At 36.7% G+C, this 14,318-nt stretch overlaps 1 protein-coding gene across 3 annotated transcripts in view; it reads left to right on the top strand.

Moving 5' to 3' along the window:
* The window catches only part of LOC136858470 (acyl-CoA Delta-9 desaturase), a 324,585-nt gene extending 318,768 nt beyond the window's left edge, over nucleotides 1-5,817 (top strand). For all 3 annotated transcript variants that reach the window (XM_067138026.2, XM_067138025.2, XM_067138024.2), the window contains one exon: nucleotides 1,215-5,817. In XM_067138026.2, coding sequence (XP_066994127.2) covers nucleotides 1,215-1,539 — 325 coding nt within the window. In that variant the 3' untranslated portion in view covers nucleotides 1,540-5,817. The remainder of the gene's footprint in view (nucleotides 1-1,214) is intronic.
* The last annotated feature ends 8,501 nt before the right edge of the window (nucleotides 5,818-14,318 follow it).

Below are 14,318 nucleotides of genomic sequence, written 5' to 3'. Positions count from 1 at the left end.
GCTCACCATATACAGCAGTGATTTCACGATGAATGTCAGTGCAATTGAGCCATTTAGCTCTTAGAAATCTGATCGTTGCATGCATCTCCAATTTGGAGTGAACATCCAGTTGATGCGCCATTGAGCCTAGCCCGCTCTGCACACACAACACAACGGTATACCACACAAACCTTCCTATCGGACGTGTCAGCAGTCACTGTAGCTTGCTCCGCATTGGCCACGATCACGAGAGACAGTGTGCTCTCGCGGTGAGCTAGTGTAACTTACTTTTTGATTCGCCCTCATATCTGAATATCTGGGCCAATTTGTTTTTAGTAATTGTGTTGATATTTTACTCAACAGTGAATGTGCATCAATTTATAATTCATTGTCTATACATGTTCTTTCCTTTGTGGAAATGTGTTTTCTATTTGGAAAATTACATTCATGTGTACATAATGTACATCCATCCCTCCTCCATAAAATTCGATAGAGTTTATGTAACTTCACAGTATATTTTCCTCTTCCACTAAACTCGTACAAGGATCTTTCTCTAAGTATTTCAAGCCCTGGGTAAGCACTACTATTTGATGGTATACTGCACTGAATATTTAGTATGCTAGTGCAAACTTTGCTACTACAAGCCCTACTTACTTACTTACTTACTTCTAATTTTTTTTTTTTTTTTTTTTTTTTTGCTAGTTGTTTTACGTCGCACCGACACAGGTAGGTCTTACAGCGACGATGGGACAGGAAAGTGCTAGGAGTGGGAAGGAAGCGGCCGTGGCCTTAATTAAGGAACAGCCCCAGCATTTGCCTGGTGTGAAAATGGGAAACCACGGAAAACCATTTTCAGGGCTGCCGACAGTGGGGTTCAAACCTACTATCTCCCGAATACTGGATACTGGCCGCACTTAAGCGAGTGCAGCTATCGAGCTCCACATTTCTAAATTTAAGCAAAACCATTTTGGAATAAATAGGGTCTTAACATGCAAAAATATTTACAGTACATTTCATTTTAAAGAACCCTGTATTGAAGTAGATTTCCTCTATAGCATTTAAGTTGGAAATAACATAACAATGATTAATTTCAAGATTAATATTTGATTTATGGAGAGAATAGATTTTGCCAGAACATATTTTCCTTTGTTTCCTGATGTAAAATGTTGCATTTAATTGATGTACATTTTTGGATCTGTTATACAAGTTACTAGCATTGGCAATTTCTGTTTCAGGAACATAAGTCCTGTTGAGAGTCTTGGTGTGTCAATAGCAGCTTTGGGTGAAGGATGGCACAATTATCACCATGTTTTCCCGTATGACTACAAGACGGCTGAGTTGGGAGATTACTCTTTCAACCTCACCACTGGCTTCATTGACTTCTTTGCCTGGTTGGGCTGGGCTTACGAGCTGAAGACTGTATCAGAAGAAACAGTGCGGAAAAGGGTCCTGCGTTCTGGCGATGGGAGCCACAACTTATGGGGATGGGGAGATAAAGATTTACCAGAAGCTGATAAAGAAGTAATTGAAGGTCTTTGCACAAAAGAAAAAAGTCAGTAACCAGATTGAAGATTTAGTGGAACATTTCCATGCCTTAGCTTTAACTTGGTTTCCTAACAGCCAGGTAGCAAAATATCAAGTATTGAAAAATTATGGATACATTATGGCCTTTTGTTTGTGTGCTGAACTTGAGGAACATCTGGCTGACATTAAGCTTGAACATCGAACTTGAAACAAGGCTTACAAGTGGTTTGCATTGCATGCTGCATTGGAGAAGTGTTTGGCTTCTTTGTTCTTAATGTCTGGAAAATGTTTGTGTTACCAGTCTAGCAGAACTGACTGTGTGGTGATTACAAGATGTTCAAGATCTTTGACTTTATAATTGAATGAATGTAAGAACTTGTTCCAGCTGCTTGATGTTTTTTGTTGTGAAAATGATGTAAAATGATAGTGTTCATTTGTTGTTTAGATTATCAGTTTGAGTTTGTCAGTTAGGTAGATGTCATTAAAATGAAGGGAAAGATGGTAAATAAACAGTTAATAGCTTCTAATCTAACCTAATTTACTGCAAGATTTCTTTTTCTAAATATCAGGATGACTACGGTATATACCTATTATTTGTTAACTGGTGCTCGTTGCCAAAGAAAAGGATAATCATTAATCATTTTCAGATGTACTTGAGTTCTCCTCAAAAATATATAAAATACAATTAATGAAAATTATGCCAACAAATCATATATGAAAACTATCTGTTTTATTAAGTGTTCTTACTGACTATCCATTGGTTTGTAACTGCTGGCACCATCTGCATGCCTTGTAACAGGCAATTATCTTTGAAGCAGCAGTAGGTCACATAGTAGATGCACTTTCGAGTTCTGTGATTATTTCTTCAACTGACCACTTTTCTCTTTCTGTCACCATTTGCATTTATCTTATATAGTTTGTTTTACTTGTTTCTCATAGTTACATTCTTTTTTCAATATGATTTTCAGTGATTCAAATTGATATTTGGTATACAAGAATGTCAGTGATATGATACAAAGTAGTGAAACACCATTTAGTTTCAGCTTAGCAGTCTGTATCAGTGATGCCAGTATCCTAGCTTGGACTTGTAAAAGTATTAGGTTGAGTTTATTCTGAATAGAAAGTTATCTTAAATTAGTTCAGTTGCCAGCTTTTTGATTTAAAAAATGACTTAAACCAGGTGTGGTATTGTAGATTTTTAAGATTATATGGTTACTGGTATGTTTTATATGTGACTGATTGCACAGAATGAAAAGTATGTTGAATTAGTGACTTCTTAATGAGCACTATGTTACACATGCTTGATGTATGTGAATGCCTGAATATATCATTGAGCCCCTATAAAAGATACAGGATAAGTCATAAGGTCAGACTAGTGCTGTGAGAAATGAAATTGGATGGTACCTACCCAACTAAAGCTGAGACATTTAATACTCTCTTTCATTTCATATAGTAGATTGTTTATAATGAAAAATTTTCTTCATGAAGCTTATAGCAGTAAATCAGCCAGAAAGTGGAAGGTCTTGGGTTTGTGTCTTCAGAATGTTGAATATTTTCAGCTTACAGTAGTTTAGTTTGATGTATTCCAAGCTTTTGAGGAGCTGTTCTCAGAAACTAACTTCCAGCACCTAGAATTGTTTTTTCATTGTTATTATTAAAAATAACTGAATTCACATAGTTAATTAATTTCACTGCAGTAATTCAGAAATAAATGTACTCCTGCAAACTCACTTCTGTATGCAGCCCTAGTTGGGACTGTCTTGGAAATATGTGAAAAGAAAATTCAATCTACATGGGAAAGTATGAAAATAACTAGGGGAAGTATTCATATCTTATGATGAAAACTGTCCTTAAGAATAATCATAAACAATTAATACATCTAGTTCTTCCTTGACCTACACCAAAGATCTTTTCTTTAGTTTAGACCTTATGATTCATTTGTGCCAATTTCAAGAAGTTTTGTTGATTGGTAACTGTCACATCAGTCAGCGGATATGGTTTGGGCTGAAAATACTAAGTTCATTAACGGTATGCCAGATAAAACTTCTTGTAATCTTTAGCCATTCCTACCTTGATTTAGACTTATTCTAGGGATTCCTATCCTCATTCTACAAACATTGTTTCAAATTGCATTTACTCCTATTACCTGTAGATTTACCAGATTTTGTATAACGATTATTTTTTTGAAATCAAATGTTTTAGAAATTGTAATTGTAAACTTTCATTGGAGCTTGGAAGAAATTTGTAAATTTAGTATACTGGTATTTGAAATAATTATGCTTACACTACATGGATAACTAGGTCTACATGCAACAGTCTGGTGCTTTCCCTTGTCAGTAAAGCAAATAATACATGCTTACTGTATAACAGATATGATGACTACTGCTCATCCATTTCAATACACTAAAACAGTTATCTGGCATAAAATTTGAAAGTGAAAGGAACTTTATTTCTCCACAAATATAACCATATAAACTTGTACATATACAATTTAAACAGAAAAATTATACTTTGCTTACCAGTAACAAAGTAGAATGCATCTTAGCAATGTTTGAAGTTCACCATGGACTTCAAATGCTACAGGGAACAACAAAGGTGTGCCTTCAGCCGTCAATTAGGTAAACAACAAACAACAAACTTGCCAGGTCAGGTTGCTATTGTTTATGTACACAACCTACTTTTTGTATAAAATTCCATCTAGATGGAAACACTCATAAACCTGACATTTTTACAAATATATTTGTATACGTTCACTTATTCAACACACAACAGTTTTAAACTAAATTTATTGGGAATTCTTTTTAATTATTAGGTGTAATGAAATGAATAAGCAGTAATGTACTTGGATATTATCATGGAAAAAAAATACATTACCTTTTTGTCCAGAAATGGGCTAAATTTACTTTCCTGCCTTCAAAAGTGATAAAAACTAACAAGTGCTTTCATGTCTACTTCCAATTTCTTGTATACATTTTCTGGATGTTGGAAACTCACATCAGCAACTTCCAGCCTACGAGGGAATCTTTATGGTAATGATGCATGTTTATTTTTTTTAAATTTCTGTAATAACAGACAGTAGGTATTGAATACCGTACATAAAATAAACAAGTAATGTTTATAAGTAAAGAAGAGATCTAAGTAGAATAATAGACAAAGCTTCATCCGTAGTACACAAATTGGAAACTGTTAGAAACTCCTATGTTAGTGTTTTCCTGAATCTATAGAAATAGTTTTGAAGATTAATCATGCTTACATTTGTTGTTATTGTTGAAAGAATGTATATAGTGCTCCATATATTCTTTTTGCTGCAGTGAGCAGTCCTATACAAAGTTTGTGGACCATATAAAAGGATCAATGTTATCAAGTGCCTATTTGTGAAGTCAAGTAATTGCATTGTAAGAGTTGTTATGGGCTTTCCTGCTTGAGGAAGTTAACTTCTTATGTCCACTTGTATTTGTGATTGAAAGATATATATATATATGTATATGGTATATATTGCCTTGAATGTCTGACAGAAAGCTAAGTGTTATTGATGTGCAGAATGTTGGTATATTCTTGTAATTCCAAAGGCTATTTTTGTTAAGAGTTTAGTATTACATTTATAAGATTTATACTTAACCAAAGAATGGGCATTTGTTTCTGCAGAGTTCATTCTGTATCTTGTAGCGTATTTAAAACATTTGTTTTGCCGTGACAATAACAGATCACTGTACTGTTCCTACAAATAAACATATGTTCAAGTATTTAATAAAGAGTCTATATAAATGGGGCACAACTAATGTCATAGTTTCTGTAAAAGCAGTGTGCAGTTATAACAAGGAATTGAATATAATTTCTGTTGGATTTTTTTAATAAATAAAAGTTTATTTTACTGTACTAAATGTTTCTGGAATTAACTTTGATGGAGAATAGGGTGATAAAATCATAGTGGAATCATTGAAAACATTTGTCTGTACTTAAAAGTTTTAAAGGTACTGATCTCTTAGGATTCTAATTAAAACTAAACTGTAATTTCTAGGCGATTTTTTGTTAAGTGCCATAACATGGCTCCAAGTGTTTGTAGCACTAATCGGTAGAAGTATGGTAATTATATTTGCAAACTCACTCTATTCTATTTCTTTCACGCATCAGTTACGCTGTATGGAAGCAGGCTACACAGGGCCTTTTATCCACACCCAGTTAGCTCATTGTAGACCGTGTGACAGCACAGTAAGATTTATAGTAGTTCTGCATATAATTTTGAATTGTAATTTTCTGTAACATCCAACCTTAATATTTATGAGTGTTCTAGACTGCAATAAACATATAATACAATTCATGTTTTATTACTCTCTAATATGGATCTATTATCTGTACAGAGATTTACTTTTGTGTGTGCACTGATATAAAAAATTTAATTTATAAAAAATCTTTAAAAAAAAGCAGACAAACAAGAAGACAAAAAACAAATACTGATGCAGCATGGAAAGTGTTAATAATATTGATTAATTGTCAATAAGTTAATATTGATTAATCAAGTTTCATCCAGAGAGTGTGATGTGACATACTGGTCTTCGGCACCTACCTCACAAAGCGATTGGTGTTTAATTATACAAGGAATATGAGCCTGCAATTGAAAAGCAAAAATGTGCAGTGAATTATGCAAATTTAGTAAAATTGCAAAAAGCATTTTGTTGGAATGATTTAGAACAAATTATTTGATATCTTCATCCAGACATGTTACTGATAGAAAGACCAATGGATCACGTTCTGAATATTGCTGATGTACTGAGAAATTTCACTCTTCAGTTGCTTATCTTCTTTGACAATCACTAAAGTCAGCCTGAAGAAATTAATCCAGAGACAAGAAAAATTTTTACTATCATCTTTGCAATTCTAAAGTCATCGAAATTACAATAAGTATAGGTGTCAAATGTTTTCTTCAAATTTTGGAAATGTTGCTTCATGTATGGATTTGGGTGATGGAGATAGCTTATGTCCACATTGTCTGTCAATGAAACCAACCATATGTAGACCCACAGTATCATAATCCTTGTCTTGCAGCAAGATTCATTTTCAGTTCCCTATTTATATTTATATTTCTGTGTGGTCTGGTGGTCATGATGACAATTTTTCTATTCACTAGATTGCATGCGAAAAGCCTGGATTTAATTCCCATACCTCTCTGCAGTGCTCTTATTGGGCAAGACTAAATGATGCTGTTGTTGATTCATCCGTTAAGCCTTGAGCAGACCTCTTGGTCTTATTCACCAGGGCTAGGCTATGTGCTGACATCAGGTTTTACACTCTCCATACCTTATTATCAGCCGGCCCCTTGGTGTAGGGGTAGTGTGCCTGCCTCTTACCCAGAGGCCCCGGGTTTGATTCCCAGCCAGGTCAGGGAATTTTACTTGGATCTGAGGGCTGGATCGAGGTCCACTCAACCTACGGGATTAGAATTGAGGAGCTATCTGAGGATGAGATAGCGGCCCCGGTCTAGAAAGCTAAGAATGATGGCTGAGAGTATTCGTGCTGACCACATGACGCCTCATAATCTGCAGGCCTTTGGGCTGAGCAGCGGTCACTTGGTAGGCCAAGGCCCTTCAGGGCTGTAGTGCCATGGGGTTAGTTATACCTCATTATCATAATCATTCCACATCCATATGCACAGGTCGCCCATGGGCGTCAACGGCATGAACCAGTCGAGAGGAACATGTCCTCGGACAATCCCAGCACTATAAGCCGTACGATAAATAAAATGAAGTTTCTGCTTATTTGATCCATGCTTATGGGATACCAATGATTGTTTCTGTTGATGAAATCTTTCCTCTTTTCCAATGTTTCTGTTAATAAAATTACCTCCTTTTCTCCAGTGTTAAAATGTAAAATTCAAAACTATAGAAGTTAGTGTAATCTTCTGGATTAACTTTATAAGTATCTTATTGAAAATTCTTAGATTCACGAAAATATTTTTTTTTCAATCGCTGAAAATTCTAGAATATTTCTACGCAGTCACATTACCTTATAACCCATTATGCCCTTCTTTTCTCAATGTATGTACAGCATACTTTTAAAAATATATCTTTTAAAGTTTAAGCTTGTTCTACTGCAGTATTACTACTACAACTTTTCTCAACTCTCTAAGTATTGCTTAATTTATGACAACCTGGTGGTAATAACGTTGTTTCTGGATTCATCATTATTTCTACCTAAAGATGAATAGTAGTTGAAATACTTTACTTCATTCACTTCCTTTAATAAGAGTAAAACCATGATGAATATAAGACCAAGTGTGAGGACTCGGCCATTATAGCATGGTAGTTTGCGGTCCCGCCACTGCAAGCACTGCAAGCAATTATATCCAATCTGTGCTCCAGTAGTTCTGGCAAGTCAGGTATAGAAAAGTGCGGGAGACGTTACTGAGCGAGATATTTCAGTGAATAACAGCAATTTTCTTTGCTTTCAGTTCCTAAACTCAGTTTGTTCTGTACTTCAAGAATGTATCTTATATGGCTTGATTAATTTAATAGTTCAGCATGCTGTAAGTCAGGCTATGGTAGAGTAGTTGATGATATGCATTTTTTTCTTTTTCACCACCGAAGAATCAAAATCTATTTGAGAAATGGGCCCGAGCCATTCCGCAGAAGGATACTGTGTTAATGCGTAATAGCAGAATTTATCATGATTATTTCTCTGATGATTTGATAGTAAAAACAGATAATGTTATAGTGAACTAGCTGATGTACCCGTGCTTCGCTACGGGATTCTCAGAAACTGACTTCGTGGTTTTCCTAACCGAAGTCAACATAGGTCATTACAAAAACGTCGGTAGGAATGTAGCACTTAAAAGCAATGTTATCATATAAAATACTTGATCAAATGAAAAACGGCATTTTCTCACTTTTAACAAACAGTACTACGGTGCCAATCTAACAGTCCAAAGTTCCAGAGCTGGAATGACCAAGCCGCAAACACTCCTCTGCCATTAAATATGCACACTGCTCATTCCAATCGGTACTTCAGAGTAGGGGTTGAATAGCTCAAATACTATGATGAGCCAGTGTGTTACATACCAGAAAATTTATGAACCAGAGGAATGGCATCCTAAAGAAGAAAGTTATCTAACTCCCCGGCTACTTCCTGCCAATATTCGGGCAAGCTGTTACACTCAGTACAACAGGGCGAGTGGCGAGTTGGCCATGTGGTTAGGGGCGCGCAGCTATGAGCTTGCATTTGGGAGATAATGGTTTCAAACCCCCCTGTCGGCAGCCTTGAAAATGGTATTCCGTGGTTTCCCATTTTCACACCAGGCAAATGATGGGGCTGTACGTTAATTAAAGCTCCTAGCCCTTTCCTATCCTGTTGTCGCCATAAGACCTATCTGTTTCGGTGCAACATAAAGCAAACTTTAAAAAATATTTGGTACGCAGCAGTAATCCTATCTATGAGTGGTAACAGAAGACCCAAAGCACATAACAACAAACAATGGTCAATGTAATGTTATGTTGATCAATATTTCATGAGCTTTCTATATTGTAGCCCTTCACATTTAGTTTCCTTTCAACTCTATGATAGTAGGGCATCTTATATAATTATTTATAGCGTAGACTGTAGTTCCTTATTCTCCGACTTTACATACCGATTTTCATTAAATTCATTTTACCTATTTTCTCGTGGTCTGGCCCTGCGTTGTAGGGGTAGCGTGCCTGCCTCTTACCCGGAGGCCCCGGGTTCGATTCCCGGCCAGGTCAGGGAATTTTACTTGTATCTGAGGACTGGTTCGAAGTCCATTCAGCCTATGTGATTACAATTGAGGAGCTCTCTGATGGTGAGATGCGGCCCTGGTCTAGAAAGCCAAGATAACGGCCGAGAGGATCCGTCATACTGACCACACGACACCTCGTAATCTGCAGGCCTTCGGGTTGAGCGGCAGTCTCTTAGTATGCTATGGCTCATCGGGGCTGTTGCACCATGGGTTTTTTATTTTTTTTTATTTTCTCGTGACTCGGCGCTGATAGGAACTTTGTAACAAAAATACAAATTCATTAGTACGTCTGTTATCATAGCCAGTATGGTAACAATGTATAAGACAAATGATCAGAAATTTAATACTATATAACTATGGTTATGTAGTATTTATCAAAACAACCACTAATAACATAAACATTTGAGAATTCAATTGTAGGCCTTCCCCTAAAGCCAATGGCCGTAGCCATGTTGAAACACCGGATCTCATGAGATCTCCGAAGTTAAGCAACATTGGGCGTGGTCAGGAGTTGGATGGGTTGCCACACGCTGTCGGTGGGGGGTAAGGGAATGGAGGAGCGGAAAGAAACTGGCCACGCTACCGCACGTAAACTCCGGCTCAGGAATACCTCTGCGGAGGTTCGAACCTGCCTTCGGGCAGAACAACACTTACCTTACCTTCCCCTAAACTACCATTTCACTCAGCGTGAATAAAATAACTTACGGCCAAAATTGTAGCAACTTATTCCCCAACTTTGCATACCGATTTTCAATTAATTATCTTCAGCCGTTTTCTTGTGATGTGTGTACATACATATAGACAGATAGAAAGTGTACTTCCTTGTTACTGTGGACATGACAAACAGAAATATCATTCTTTTTAAATTCTGAGCAATGTACAGACAAAATGCTTATTTTATATATATAGATGGTGAAAAAGTGGATATCTCTTTTGCCGAAATACCTTTAAAGTGAGATTAAGTCCCGTGAAATTCCCAACAGATCCGTTGTTAATCACTCTTCTGCATTTATTAAGTGTTCACCCTGTGCCCATTCTCTACGTGAGACTAATAGAACTAAATTTTCAGTTCTCACTGAAATAAGACTATGGTTCAAGCAATAATGAAATGTTTTTAACACGTCCTTCAAAAAGTGTATGCGACATTCTTTTCCAGGCCGATAAAAGTAATTAATAGAAGGCTGAACTCAAAATCGATGTGGGGCAAATTTTTTTTATTGTATCGATTCCATAGAAAAAATTTCAGTTGATCCTTCAGGAGCTGGCTGTTGTCTTCAACATTTTATGGATATAATCGCCAGACTTGTTTATCGTTATCTGAGGTGCTGAGAACGAAGGAAATCCGGCGAGATTTACAATCTCGAACATCCGCCAAATCTTCACGCAAGCTTTTGGAAAGTCCAATAACCGACAAATTGAGTTAGAAAGTAGAGTATTACCTTTAAATAGTTCATGGGTGTTTGTTTTAATATTCTGGGAGTTATCTGCTATTTATCTGTATATGCACACTCCAGTAACCTGTGCTTTCTGCAACATGTGATGTAGGCCGTAGCTCTTATTTCCATGTATGATTTTTTTCCAATGTACCCTGCTGTGGTATTTTAATTGTAATCTCTCATTTTTTTAAAAGACAGTGTATATATTCATCAGTTACGGAGTAATACGTTTCCTGTGCCATCATTCCTAAAACTAGCTAATCGGTACTGTGGAACTTGCCCACTCTAGCACTGCCTGGTGAGGTGCGCTTGAACTCAAGGAGTCCTCACACTTGTTCTTATATTCGTTTTGGTAAAACCATAAATATAAGAAAGATATGCGAGTACTTTATTACAAGCTTTTTTTGAATTATGTTTTTAATTCCATTCCAAGTCTTCACCTCTGCGACCACACACATAAAGAAAGTCTACTTTTATACTGTGTCAAAAGCTGAGGTTGCTTTGTTATTGTTAATTTTAAAATAAATGCATTATTACATTAATGCTAAGTAAGTAATCAATATTCTTCTATTTCCATCTCAATACATTTGTTGTTATATCTCTTCACAAAACTCTCTGACTGACACAATGTTAGAAGTTCTAGTATTGACATATTTTCCTTCAGGTAATGTAAATTAATTATGTGTTGTGAGCCAAGAAAGAGAGGAGAGAGGGCTCTCTGGGAAGAAATTCTATGTTCTGTAAACAACAATTCAAGTAGTCTCCTCAGGATCTAATTGATGTATGGGCATCAGCTTGTTCTGTGAACATTCAAATGCTTAAATCAGAACTTCATCCAGACATGCAATTCAGGCATGTTATCAAATTCTCAACATATACTTAAAAATGTTTTCTTGAACAGTTTATTCTTGCACAGCAACTATGATTGCATTTTAAAATACTAAGGTTAGTACATTGTAGCAGTCCCAACGGCAGATAGGAGAGATGATGTAACACTTCAGAAAAATCAGTGCTATTGAAAATGGAGAGCAAGTTGGATTAAAATCATCCAAGTAACAAAAACAGAGAGCATGAATATGAACACATTGTATTTTCTGAATGTCATGATCACATTTAAGAAAATATTAATGTTTTCCCTGTTACCTACACAATTGTCTCAATTTCTCTGATTTTGTCATTCTGATATTCTCCATAAACAGTATCTTCCTTTCATATTTTGAAGTACAGGTGTTTATCAGCTGTTGTTCTTGTGATAAGTGCTCTTGTCTTAAATCTCTTCATCAGGAGACTGGTTAAAATGTTATATAGTTTTATCAGAGTTTCTCAGGCATTATTTTTTTCTAACTTGTGCTTTGTACAATTTATAATTTTATCATCAAACCAGTATTAACAGAATTGATAAGTAGTACTTAAGTATAAACTTCTCATTAAATTACTGTGCAGACCACTCTGGTTTGTACTCACTCATGTGCAGTTTTGTTTGCTATATTGTACCAGTGCATGACGATGTTTTAAAATAACATAAAACATTTAATGAGGTGTTTTGCATTTCCCAGTACCCTTCCCGAATACATTCCCTTTTGCTTTTAGTTAATCAGTGCTCAAATATGTATTTAGAAATAAAATAAAATAAATAAATAAATGAATATTTTTTTCTATTGGCTTTACGTCACACTAACACAGTTCTTATGGCGACGATGGGGCAGGAAAGGGCTAGGACTGGGAAGGAAGCGGCCATGGCCTTAATTAAGATACAGCCCCCAGCATTTGCCTGGTGTGAAAATGGGAAACCACGGAAAACCTTCTTCAGGCTGCCGGCAGTGGGGTTCGAACCCTTTATCTCCCGAATACTGGATACTGTGATTACTTTCATTTTGACCGTATTGAAATTCAATGATTAAATGTTAAAACAATTAATTTATTGAAACCACCTATTCAATACTAGTAAAAGTCCTCATCCTCATCCCTATGCCCCTATCTTCCCACACCATCAAATCATCTGCAAACACCATTGCTTTCATCTTTCCCTCCCTAATCTCCTCTGCAACTCATCCACAATGAAAAATAATGATGAGAGTGCACTTCTTGGTTTCAAACCATTCTCCTATTCTAGCCAATCTGTTCTCTCTCCTCCTACTTTCATCACACAACTTACAATCCCTTGATACATCTCCTTTACCTTCCAACTATCTTCCAACTCCTTTCTTTTTCCAGGGCCTTCCATGTCTTACCTCTACATACATTATCATATGCCTTTTCAGTATCTAGGAAGGCCATCAGCAGATGTTTTTCCATATTCATAATGCTGTTCTTGTAGCTGTCTTACGGGTGAGACTACTACTAAAATGTTTCCATTCCATACACTGAAGGGGCAAGTTGGGCGTCATCGAGGCTGACGCCCTCTCTCGACCAGGAGATGTGATATGGTAATTTGAGGTGTGGAGAAGGTGAGAGGGAAGTGGCTGTGGCCTATCAAACGATCTATTTTTCTTAGTGAGAAGAATGGAAAACCATTTTCAGGACAGCTGATACTGGGACCAGCTCACAGCCTCCCAAATATAGAGCTGTAAAGCCATGGTAAAGCCATGGCCACCATTAAGTCAAGGCCTACTCTGCTCGGTGAAGATGAGATCTACTGTGGACCTTTAGTTTAGTAGCTAAACTGAGCTGTATAAAGCTATATAACAAACAATACAATAAATATAAATCCATGGAACATTAGAGAGAAAGAAACCACTATATCAGCAAGGACTGACTGGCTGACTGAACAGTTGTAAATTTAGCAAGCTGATGTATGAGGTGACGGAGCTGGATGACAGGACACTGGATGTAAACAAATGATAGTTCCTGGTATGACCGAGAGCAATCATATTTTAAGCACGTAATGCTACTGTAATTATCATTTCACAAATCTACATTTTTAAGACAATGGTGCAGTAGAGAATTTCTGCTCTAGAGCTATCATTTATAACTTCAAATTAAGTTTTGTAGAAATAAGAGTGTAAAACTGAGACACTATAATGCAGCAGTCAGACCATCAGTCCTCTATGCAGCAGAATGCCTATCCCTAACTAAAAAGACCCCACTGAGAGCCCTGGAAGTGCAAGAATGGAAATTTCTGAGAAGAATAATAGGGCCAAGGATCCTACCAGATGAAAGGTGATGGTACAAACCCAACAATGAGCTCTACCAGCATCAAGAAACACTCATAGATACCATCAGAAGAAAACGCCTGACTTTCTATGGACACTTACACAGAATGGATTCTAATAGATTACCCCACAAGATCTTCAAGGTTGCTAATAAAGACAAAGCTACACCTGGACCAAGCAAGTGGACAAAGATCTTGCAGAGCTTAATATTAACCAAGCCGCTATAACTGACAGGAATGCATACTGTTTAATGGTCAAAACTAAACCTTTCCAACATCCCTTCCATCAGCTAGCCACAAAGGAGCCAGGAATTGGTCAGAGGGACACAGGAAATAATTCAGCGAGAAAATGAAGGAACACTGGGTCAACAGGAAGGCTCAAGAGGCCGCTAAGAACACAATCCAGTACGCCAAAAGGGGCAGACGACGACAAAAACACAACTAGAACGCAAGCACCGTGGTCTGCAGATGGCCTAAACGCAAA

This window comes from Anabrus simplex, chromosome 1 (assembly GCF_040414725.1).
Source record: "Anabrus simplex isolate iqAnaSimp1 chromosome 1, ASM4041472v1, whole genome shotgun sequence".
NCBI lineage: Eukaryota > Metazoa > Arthropoda > Insecta > Orthoptera > Tettigoniidae > Anabrus > Anabrus simplex.
Note: the sequence above shows the minus strand (reverse complement) of the source record. Positions and strands in the feature narration are given on the sequence as shown.